Raw genomic sequence first — 12269 nt, forward strand, 5'->3', positions numbered from 1 at the left:
TTTTTTTCTCCCTTTGAAAATTCTGTTCCTTGTGCACCACTTTCACACTTGGAAGATTCCTGTGGAATCCTCAAAAATGTGTTAGATTCTATTCTTTTAGTCTCACTTTCCCACCTTTTTTGAAGAGGAAATGCTAATAGCACCAAACAGATTTTTGTTCTTAAATAAATCATGCTTTATGAGAGTCTGTTCCTCTGAGTACAAATAACTCTTTCAGCTCCTACTGGATATTAGCGTCCGTGATGAAAACATACATTCATTTCCAAGGATCTGTCGAAGCCAAGTGATATATTTGGTCATTGGGCTACTCTACTTATAAGATGTCATTTACATATAAGATGTAATTTGAGACCGTCTCCCCGGGACCAAAGTGATTAGTATGCCTCAGGCTTTTACTCTTCTCAAATCAGTCACTTGATATACTCTTGCATTTGTTTTACATTTAATAAATTAAAGCATTTGGATGATTAAGTAAGACGGCGTTGTGTTTAGGACAGTGTTCCTCAAGTTGTATTGTGCAAGCCCTAGGCTCTTGCTAAAGCACACACTCTGTGTTTCCAGCAACTTCCCAGGTCAGGTTCATGTTGTCAGACCAAAGACCACACTCAGTAGCAGCCATGAGGGAATGCTGGGATGGTTTGATAATTTGAAACCTAAGCTAGGGATGGCATCAAGCTGATGGCATTGAATTCACTTTTCCCTCAGTAACCTTAGGTTTTTTTTTTTTTTTTCCCTAAATTATTCGGTAAGCTTATAGGGAGATTTTTGCTAGAGGGGATTGCTCCTGTTTCCTGTGACAAAACATGCATTTGTAATTTTTAACAAATTAAATAATTCCTGATTTTTAATAAAGTATCACACCCATTCTTTTTACCTGGAAAGAGACTCTCTCGACCAAGCTCCTTTTTTTCTTTAATGTTTTCTGAACAACTGAAAATGTATATTACCATTTCTGGTCAGCAAAGGCATTTTTTAGATGGTTCACAATCTTTTTAATGGTAGAACAAATTTAACATTCTGGACACTTGAGTAGAGGTTACATTTTTTTTTTTTTCTTTTTTAACTATGTTTAAAAACATAAACAGCAGACTTCCCCAGTGGTGCTAGTAGTAAAGAACCTACCTACAATGCAGAAGACGTTAGACACGAGAGTTCGATCCCTGAATCAGGATGATTCCCCAGGAGGAGGGCATGGCAACCCACTCCAGTATTCTTGCCTGGAGAATCCCATGGACAGAGGAACCTGGCGTGCTACTGTCTATGGGCTTGCAAAGAGTTGAACACAACTGAAGTGACTTAGTTCTCATGCGTGTAAAGACAGCCAAGGAAACAATTTCAAACAGTTCCTCTGTGCATTAGATGCAAGTTGTTTCAATTACTGTGTATTGGTGAGAATTAAGTGACTTCTAGCTTGCCATGTCCTGTCATGTTAGCTTATTTTATAGGGAAATCAAATCTGACACCTTTCAATTAATGTCTTTACCTCTCTAGTATACAAATAGATGGAAGAGTTCTGGAGTAAGAAGCTTTAATTAGTATCTTCAGATTGCCTTTACTTCCCCAAATGTGTCTCCTGTCATTTCAAAGTTTGCTGAAAGTCCTTTTCTAGAAGCAGGAAAACACTCACAGGTGGGAGGAAGGTTGCGTTGTTGAAAAATAATGTATTCCTGGTCATGAGCTTGTCAGCTCTCAAAGGAATCACAGTGGTGTGTCTCATCTGTACCTAGAGGTCTCAAAAGAGGGGAAAAGTGGAAATGTGCCATGGACTGGAGTTTGGTCTTTCTGGGTGGTAACCCAAGTGTGAGCTATGTGGGAGGCAGACAGAGATGAGAGGAGGCAGGGAGGGGAGGGAAAAAGAAGTCTTCTCTCTGCCTTCACACATGCATCTGTATGTCTTAAATTGCCTCATCACAGTGTCAGATCAAAAGGATGCATATTTCTGTTTTATATATAGTTGATATGTATTCATGTGCTTAGTCGCTCAGTGGTGTCCAACTCTTTGCGTCCCCGTGGACTGTAGCCCACCACGCTGCTCTGTCCATTGTATTGTGCAAGCAAGAATACTGGAGTGGGTAGCCATTCCCTTCTCCAGGAGATCTTCCCCGACCTAGGGATAGAACTCGGGTCTCCTGAATTGCGAATGGACCCTTTACTGTAAGAGCCAGCAGGGAAGCCAAATGCAAAATGGGGACAGATAAAATTATCTACAAAGATGCATCGTTTTCGTTTGTCACTTTTTTACTTGATAATTTTTCATTGAAACACAAGTGATTTACAGTGTTGTTTTAGTTTCAGGTGTACTGATTCCATTTTTTATATTAAAAAATGGCAAATGAAAAAAGGCATCTTTCCAAAGAACTTTATCAGTCTCCATTTTGCATTTGTTTGTAACTGAAAAGGGTTTCACATTTTTCCCCTTAAGTTGTATTTTTTGCTCTGTCAGTCGTTTCATGGTGAAATATGACTGTAACCAGTTGCATTTATAATAGTCATCCTTGATTCAGCAGACTCAGCCCCAGGCCTCTTATGCCTCTGTTTGGATATGCAAATAGATCTCTGAGAGAAGATGCGGACTGTGATGTAAAATTCACTGCACGATCATTGATAATGAGAGGCAACAATAAGATTTTCTTTTGACGATGAAGACAAATCATTTTCATTTCTTGAATACCTTTTCAAGTGAATTATTATTACTTAACACATTACTTAATGCCAACTCCTAGCCTCTGGGTGTTTAGTCCCAATCACAGCATTTTTGAAAAGCCTACAGTCAGATCAGCACTTATTCCATTGCCTACCCTTCACTGACTCTTTTCTCTCTTCTTTCCTACAACAGATTGCAGATTGAGCTTAACCAAGAAGCTCGTGGGCTGATCCACGCTGACCTGCCTGACCACGGAAGAGGTTCTGTCGGCCTGGCTGGGCCCCTCTTGGCTTCACTTGTTGCCTGGGTGGAAAATTCTTCCTATTGAAATATTTTTGCACATGGAGGACAACAGGAAAGAGGCCAACACAGGCTGAGAAGACCAGAGACCTCAAGAATATTCTGTGACCTTGGCCTTCAGGACAGTTCCTCTAGTTGGAGTTCTGGACTTGAGAACCCTGTTCAATTATTTTGGTTTAGCTATCTGTTTCTATTTTTTTATTTTTTTACTTTTCTTTTCCCTGCAGCATTGTGTTTGATTTCTGTACTTCAGAAATGGGCCTACAGACCACACAGGGGCCTGGCCAGCGGGCTTTTTTCCTGAAATCTTGGCTTCTCATTTCCCTGGGGCTCTCCTCACAAGTGTCAAAATTCCTGGCGTGCCCTAGTGTGTGTCGCTGTGACAGGAACTTTGTCTACTGTAACGAGCGAAGCTTGACCTCAGTGCCTCTTGGGATCCCGGAGGGCGTCACTGTACTCTACCTCCATAACAACCAAATTAATAATGCTGGGTTTCCTGCAGAACTGCACAACGTCCAGTCTGTGCACACCGTCTACCTTTACGGCAACCAACTGGACGAATTCCCCATGAACCTCCCCAAGAACGTCCGCGTCCTCCACCTGCAGGAAAACAACATTCAGACCATTTCACGGGCGGCCCTGGCCCAGCTCCTGAAGCTGGAGGAGCTGCACCTGGATGATAACTCCATCTCCACCGTGGGCGTGGAAGACGGGGCCTTCCGTGAGGCCCTGAGCCTCAAGTTGCTGTTCCTGTCCAAGAACCACCTCAGCAGTGTGCCAGTGGGCCTCCCCATGGACCTGCAGGAGCTGCGTGTGGATGAGAACCGCATCGCTGTCATCTCAGACATGGCCTTCCAGAACCTCACGAGCTTGGAGCGTCTGATCGTGGATGGGAACCTCCTGACCAACAAGGGCATCGCCGAGGGCACCTTCGGCCACCTCACCAAGCTCAAGGAATTCTCCATCGTCCGGAACTCGCTCTCCCGCCCGCCTCCTGACCTCCCGGGTACACACCTGGTCAGGCTCTACCTGCAGGACAACCAGATCAACCACATCCCTTTGACAGCCTTCTCCAACCTCCGGAAGCTGGAACGGCTGGACATCTCCAACAACCAGCTGCGCATGTTGACTCAAGGGGTCTTTGACAACCTCTCCAACCTGAAGCAGCTCACCGCTCGGAACAACCCTTGGTTTTGTGACTGCAGCATTAAATGGGTCACGGAGTGGCTCAGACACATCCCTGCCTCGCTCAACGTACGAGGTTTCATGTGCCAAGGTCCCGAGCAAGTCAGGGGCATGGCCGTGCGGGAGCTGAATATGAATCTGTTGTCTTGCCCCACCACGACCCCTGGCCTGCCTCCCCTCACCCCAGCCCCGAGTTCAGCTTCTCCCCTGACTCAGCCCACCACATTCTCCGCCCTGATCCCCAGCAGAAGCTACACACCCCTGAGTCCCACAGCATCCAAGCCCCCCACGATTCCCGAATGGGACGGCAGAGAAAGGGTGACCCCGCCGCTTTCTGAACGGATCCAACTCTCCATCCGTTTCGTGAATGACACCTCCATCCAAGTCGGCTGGCTCTCTCTCTTCACTGTGATGGCTTACAAGCTCACATGGGTGAAAATGGGCCACAGTTTGGTGGGGGGCATCGTTCAGGAACGCATCGTCAGCGGCGAGAAGCAGCATCTGAGCCTGGTAAATCTGGAGCCCAGATCCACCTATCGGATTTGTTTAGTGCCCCTGGATGCGTTTAACTACCGAGCTGTAGAAGACACCATTTGTTCGGAGGCCACCACCCATGATTCCTATGTGAACAATGGCAGCAACACGGCTTCCAGCCACGAACAGACGACTTCCCACAGCTTGGGCTCCCCTTTTCTGCTGGCGGGCCTGATCGGGGGCGCCGTGATATTCGTGCTTGTGGTCCTGCTCAGTGTCTTTTGCTGGCACATGCACAGAAAGGGGCGCTACACCTCCCAGAAGTGGAAATACAACCGAGGCAGGCGGAAAGATGACTACTGCGAGGCAGGCACGAAGAAGGACAATTCCATCCTGGAGATGACAGAGACCAGTTTCCAGATCGTCTCCTTAAATAACGATCAGCTCCTTAAAGGAGATTTCAGACTGCAGCCCATTTACACCCCAAATGGGGGCATTAATTACACAGACTGCCATATCCCCAACAACATGCGATACTGCAACAGCAGCGTGCCAGACTTGGAGCACTGCCATACGTGACAGACAGAGGCCCAGCGCTACCGAGTGGACAGACATGGAGACTTTCGAGAACATGCACGTGTGTGCACGTAAAGACACGCGAGTTACATTTGATAAATGTTACACAAATGCGTTTGTGCATTTGAATACTCTGTAATTTATACGGTGTACTATATAATGGGATTTAAAAAAAAAAGTGCTATCTTTTCTATTCCAAGTTAATTACAAACAGTTTTGTAACTCTTTGCTTTTTAAATCTTAAAAAAAAAAAAATAGTTGCTGAAGTACTGTACAGGGTTGTACAATGAGAACCCAATGCCAGGGCGAAAGAATGAGTGATTCTTCCTCCTGATGCAATTTACCACTTTACTGTTGATGCTTCAGAACAAATTCGTTTCCTAGAGTTGGTGGTCAGATAAAAGGGCAGGTTAAAGTGGACTCATCAGAGTAGGGCAGATAATAGTCATAAAACAAGAAATGCACCCCAGATATCTTCATACTATTTATATACTTCCGGTTCTGGAAGAAAAGTGAAATTTTGTATAATCTAAGAAAGGAGGTAGTCACCCTGTTTTGACCCAAAGGAGGAAATGCAGAAGGCATCTCTGGAGGAAATCAGTTCCTATGAGAGAAGTTAACCCATCCTGGCAGAATCAAGAAAATGAGACAAGAGTTGAAAAAACCTTTGAATCCAGGGGTAGGCTTTCTGACTGGGAACTTGAAATCACCCTTCAGGCTCCCCTGGCCCTATGTGAAACAGAAGCCTGAGTCTGGTTTCAGTCATCTTCGGGGCAGGTAGGATACCCCAGCAAGAAAAGTCCCTTTAAAAGTGTTACTGTTCAAATTATACATCAGGTTGAATCACATTCAACAGAGATATATTCTAGAATACTTTTTTAGAAGAGGCTAATAAAATAATGGGAAGAATTATATTGAATGGAATTATTTTTGATAATGAGAATTATTTGGGTAGATTCACTGCAGCTATGTCAACATGATATTTAGACCAACAGGGATCAATGTTTGGAACATACTAAACTGGATATTTAAAAACTATTGATACCCTTTAGACAAAAGCATGTAATCAGTGGTCCCATTATTCTATATCAACTAACTTTGTTAGTATCATGTTGAAATAGCTTGAATTAATACCTTTATCCCCTCGGAAATTCTTGTCTTCCAATCACCTCACGTATATTTTCATAATTAGCTGTTGATGATACATTTGTTAGTCACCCCTCTGCTAAAAATTTGAAAGAAAATTATGGATGCCAGTCTTGGTTGCACAAAATATCCATACTCACTTTAAAATGTATACTAATTTTCCCTGCTAATAATCCTGTAAGGACACATCAAAGCTGGCAAAATATCATATTTTTTTTTTAAAAAGCAATACTGTGTTTCCACCTTGAACTGACTTTGATCTGCTTCCATTTTTTAAAATTTCATTTATTCCTTTTAAATTGTGGATGTTCCTCTTCTTTGGGAATTGTGAGGGATAATCAATCTTATATTAACGGGATAACAGATGAAAAATGAACAAGTCTGGGAGGAAAGGCTTGTTCCCCTAATCTTGGCAGCACAGGGCATTGAGCAGAGGGCATGGAGAAGAGAAGGATGTCCAGGCTTAATTCTAGATATTTTCTGAAGCAATGTCTGTCTTCAGAAAGCATGTATAATGTCCTCCTTTCCATCCCTTAGAAGTAGAAGGGCTATCGATCACACACACCTTATCTAAAAAGTACACCCTTGGGAAATTCTTTAGAAAATCAGATTTAGGCATTTCAGTCTGTGTTGCATACTTCCTTGATCACTGGTCATTATTTTAGGAACCTATGATGTTAACGTCACAGTCATGTTTCTTTGGCTTTCTCTGTCCCTCTTACTTTTAACAAAATAGAACTGTGATGTGTCTTCTTTGTAAAAGTTTAGGTATAAAATGCTATGCAAGTTTTTCTTTATAGTAAGAGCTTTATTTTCTTTAATAATATATCCCCAAGTAGTATGTTTTAATCTCCCTTGTCCCTCAGAATAAGCCGAAAATATAACTGAAGTTATAATGTTGCAGACACAAGAATCGAAACTGTGCAGTCAAGCTGAAATTAACTATGAATTAATTTGAATTAATTCTAAAGTGACTTTGGTTTTCATTTTAGTCTATTAGCTAGCTTATTTTGACTGTTGCCTTTTTTAAGCTAGGTCCACACAGTGAAGGGAAAAGACAGTCTGTGAAAACGATTAGTGTAGCAGTAAGCCATCTGCAATGCAGGACCATGACACGGGGCTTTGTGTATTTAACTGGATAATTCCCTTCCACTGTCCTTTTCTCCTTGGCTGTGTAGATAAAACTATGTGTTCAAATGATGGTACTTTGATTTTTGAAGTTTTTTTTTTCCTTTTATCTACAAAACAATCATTCTCATTTATTTGTATTGTGTATATAACCTCCAGTGGGATATGTGGCGGCTGAAACAAATGTCTTTGCTTTGAGCCAAGAAGACCAAGCTTAGAGAGGTTTCTATAATGTCTTATGAGATTCGCAGAATTCTCTGGAGCTTAAGTCCTATGATGGAGACCTGGTCATGTGAAAAGATTAGGATGATCTGAAATGGTTCCTTTGCTCGAAGGCATTCCTGAAGAGATAGAATCTAGTTAGAGGCTTAATTCTAAGCTTGGGTACAACATGACAGAGACTGCTCAAATCAAGACTGGTCTCCCGTTTGTAGTAGCATACCTGGGACTCTCACCCACACCAGAATAGAAAGCACATCATGGAATCTGCACTGCCTTACCTGTCTCAGGAAAACCGCTGAAGGACCGTCAGTGACAGATTCTGCTTTGATTGGTGCTTTTGTCATGGGAATGTTTTGCTGATACATCATCTCTATGTTGGACCTCTCTCGCGCTCATCAGTATTATGCATTATGAGGTTACCAAGAGTCAAAAGAAGGTGCAGGACAAGACCATGAACAAAGCCATGCTTTCCAGTTGATCAAGAGCTTGATGCTTGTGTGACCCAATGGGGGTGATGTCAGATACCATGTGTCTACTTTTAGAGATAGTAACTGTTACTGTGCAGAAAAAATTCCAAAAGGAAAAGGCATAACCGGGAGCATACAGATATTGCCGACCATTATTCATACCCAGGGTTGTCATGGATACCTACTTATTTAGGGAGACGTGTTTGAACGTGGAGAGGCCCCTAGCTTCCTTCAAACTGTCAAATGCATTAGCAGCTCATCACAAGGGACAAGCAGAAGCAGAGAGAAAAGGGTGTTCCCCTATTTTTCTTGTGTGAAAAGTGGAAAAAAGTCTATCGTGAGAAATCATGCAGTTTCTAGTTATCTGGATGTTTGCTGAATATTTATTGGATGTTTTCCCTGAGATTTAAAAGAAGAAAAAAAAAAAAGGTATAATGTGACCAGTCTGGTAAAAAGGATGAATAAAATAGCTAATATTATGGCTCCATTTCCTACTGGATCATAAAGGTCCTAGTCATTCCACAGGAATCGGAACTTCTTCCCCACTGAGGAGGACAAATTCCGAATGTTGTGAGCAAAGTATCCATTCCAGACACAAGGTGATATGCTTGCTGTCCACGGGAAGCAGATGGCTTGGTCAGCTAATCTCACTTGCAGCATCCATTGCAACCTTAGACCTAGAAGTCATCAATTTCCATTACTTCTTTGCTTGTAACATTTTTCTCACTACCCTAGGAAAAGGAGACAGTGTTTCACTTTAGAATATGAACATAATGATTTTGTTCCTGATTTACCTGTCCAACTTCATGGGAAAGCAGAACAGAAAAGAGCTTCCCAAAGAGGAAGAGATACACAAAGAAACCCCAAAACTCCTTCTTTATCAGTCTTGTCCAGCCTTGCTTGATGCACTTTCTTTAAGTCATGTAGGGAGCAGTAGTTTACCCCCCTTCTCTAATTTCTTCCAGGGGTGGGGGGGAGAAAAGCGAGCCGACAAAGGGGGTGCTTGTCCCTGATTATGGGAGAAAGCTTTGTACACATGGGATCCTGTTATAACAAAATATCACCTTCTCTTGCTATAGTTTTAGTTTTTCTAGCAGCACACTCACCAGAAGAGCACAAAGCAAGGCATTTTTAAGCTAGTGTAACACATACTTGCATACACACACACGCACACACTGGGGTGTTTATAGTTACATCCATGGGATGGAAGATGTATAACCTTTCTGAGGCAAGGTGAAGACTCCGCCACTGTGTGCCCCTTCTAGGACCAGTATATAGCCACCGACGTTAGTGCTGATGATTTGTTTCGTCTGAGCCACGTGCCGATTTGCTCCTGGTTTCCGTGTAGTGTGTCCTCGCTGACAAGGGGCTGCAAGGCGGGTGGGAGCGTGCATCACACATCCTCTGAGACCCACCGCGTCGCACACTTTGTTAACTAGATGCTTCACTCTACACTATACAGTACCTTGTTGATATATTCAGTAAAGGCTTATTTTAAAAAGAAACCTCATTGTGTTTATCTGAGTAAATTCATTGGGTTACTGCCCATCATTTCTGGGTTCAAGTCAAAGAGAAATGAGAGACGCTTCCAGATGCTGGAGGTTGAGAAGGGTGGAGGAGATAATAAGGTTTTTCACTTTCTCTTTCCTTGAACACAGCTTCTGTGTTTTTAAGGCCATTTGACTCCTGTTTTGCGTGAGGGGTTTATATGAAATCTTCATGTTCTTTTCTACTTCCTGGCTAAATTGTTATGTTCCTATGAATATCTTTTGAATATACACACGTACCTGAGCATATTATTTTATGTTTGTGAAATCTGTGTTTAGAATATAGATAAATACCAATGTAGTCACCTCATCAGAATAGTCATTTTCCCTATTTCATAATATATCAATCTAAAATGTCATTTCCCTTAAGAATCCTCATGGTACTTTCTACGTCAGAATTGTTTATGGCTCATCCACCCATACATTCACTGAGCACTCATGAAAACGTGTTTATTCCTATGCTCAAGTTCAACTCGGGATTAATCTCCTGATTTTTCCTGGACCCCCTTTCTCTGACCCCTCTTGGCCATTTTACTAATAATGTACTTGACAGAGATGAAACCAGGAAATAAAATGATGACAGTTATAAGTATTAATGATTTGCAGAATCTCTGTTGGGGAATTAACTATGAACGTGCAAGAGGGTGATCCATATTAAATTTGGGAGATTTTACATACAACATCTACATATTCTTGGTTACTTTTTCCAAGAGGTACAGACTTTACTCTATGGAGACTAGATCCTTAGTCAAGGAATATCTTTAATTCAAAAAGGTTTAGGAGACATCGGCCTTGCCCTAGGCACTGGTCTGAGTTCAGAGGTTTGATAGAAGAATAAATACAGGTGTGGCCAAGTCAAGACTGTCTTCCCCTCTGCCATGTTTCTAAAGAACTTCATTTGATCATCCCATGCATTTACTTCTCATCTACTTTTTACAGAGCACTTTGTTAGGTTCTACTGGGGATTCAGAGAAAAACATGACTCCGCTGCTAAGAAGCCCACAGACTGTGTAATAAACTTGTTTTTTTTTAACACATCCCAGTGTCTCAGAGCTCATGTAATAACTTGACATTCTCTCATTAAAAACTCAATGGAATATCTAAGATATGAGAGGTGTACATACCTGTTGATAAATGTGATAACACATCAAAGTTATATGTTAGATAGAAAAATGATAGATGACCTTGGTGTTTAGTAGATGAAGCAAAGTGACAGGGCCTTAATAAAATCAGACTTTAATTGAGTTAACTTTTCAAATTTACACCAAGTCATTGAAAATTTCAGAATTGGTGATTACAGACAACAATCTCTTACAGTCCCACTGAGCACCAGAATGGAAATCAATCCAAAATAATAATAATAACGGCGCCTGACTCCATGGATCCTTCTTAACTGTTTTCTTGCCTCTAAATTGTTCAACTAGCCTTAAGACTGGCTAGTCCTCAGGACAAATTCTTAGTGTTTAAAATTTTTAATGATAGAGGTATCACAACTTCACCCAGTGGGCACATTCACTATTTTTGACAAATCAAAGGAATATTTTTACAAACCTCCAAATATCTGAATTTCCTTGGTCTTCCACTCCTAGATTTTAACAGTAGTTCTGTTTTTGTGATTATTTGATGTCTGCACACTGATGTGACTTGAAAGCTTCAGATGGAATCAAGCTCTGTGTATATCCACAGGGTGAGCTGAGAGAAGTATTAAAAGGACTTGAGTCAGGTTATTTTGGGTAATGAATTTGTTTCATACTTGAGAGGTTGCTTTAAATATTTTGTAAATCCTGCTGAAGATGCTCATATGTCAGAATCTATTAGGGTGTTAGCAAACGGGCTTCTGGAGTTAGACCTGTTTTTCATAGCACAAATATAGAATGTTTGCTTTAGAGGCTATTATACAAGCTTTATTTCATTAGTTTTACAGAAAGTCAAGGGTAAAGAATTTTTAATGTTTAACTCCAAACCGAGTGTCACTGGAACATACACACCAACTGATGATCTCATTTGTCCACGTTCTTGGTATGAGGTCTAAACTAGGTGAACGTTTCAATGTACCTTTAGGGGAATTCTTATCCTTTGCCATAATAAGCTTCCATCATGAGTCCATCTTTCCCCGATCAAATATAAAACTGTGCTGATCAGAGAGTCTATTAAACTCCCTGTTTTGGCTTAGTATGGGTCTTTGTTAGTTTTGTTTTCATTCAGCAAATATTCACTGAGACCAGGTAAGTTTTGGTGCTGAGTAAGACAGTTTTCCAGAAGACTTAACTTTGCATCATCAAAAATCTTTCCTGGAAGCTGCTAGTGCTCAACTCACAGCCTAGGCTATTTCCCTCTCTTTGCGTTCTTGGAGAGCTCCCCTCCTTCTGTGAATGGAATTCTCCAGGCAAGAATACTGGAGTGGGTAGACCTTCCCTTCTCCAGGGGATCTTCTCTCAACCCAGGGATCAGACCTGAATCTCCTGCATTGCAGGCAGATTCTTTACCATCTGAGCTACCAGAGAAGCCCTTGGAGAGTTCAGGCACCTATAAAACAATCAGCTAACAATCCTAGTTCCAGTACTTAATCTCTCAAATGTG

General features: G+C 41.8%; 1 protein-coding gene across 1 annotated transcript in view; it reads left to right on the forward strand.

The window, feature by feature from the left end:
* Positions 1-10281, forward strand: part of FLRT2 (fibronectin leucine rich transmembrane protein 2) — a 108048-nt gene extending 97767 nt beyond the window's left edge. The window contains exon 2 of the mRNA XM_061429625.1: positions 2837-10281. Coding sequence (XP_061285609.1) covers positions 3200-5182 — 1983 coding nt within the window. The 5' untranslated portion in view covers positions 2837-3199 and the 3' untranslated portion in view covers positions 5183-10281. The remainder of the gene's footprint in view (positions 1-2836) is intronic.
* Positions 10282-12269: the final 1988 nt, after the last annotated feature.

This window comes from Bos javanicus, chromosome 10 (genome assembly GCF_032452875.1).
Source record: "Bos javanicus breed banteng chromosome 10, ARS-OSU_banteng_1.0, whole genome shotgun sequence".
Taxonomy (NCBI): Eukaryota; Metazoa; Chordata; class Mammalia; order Artiodactyla; family Bovidae; genus Bos; species Bos javanicus.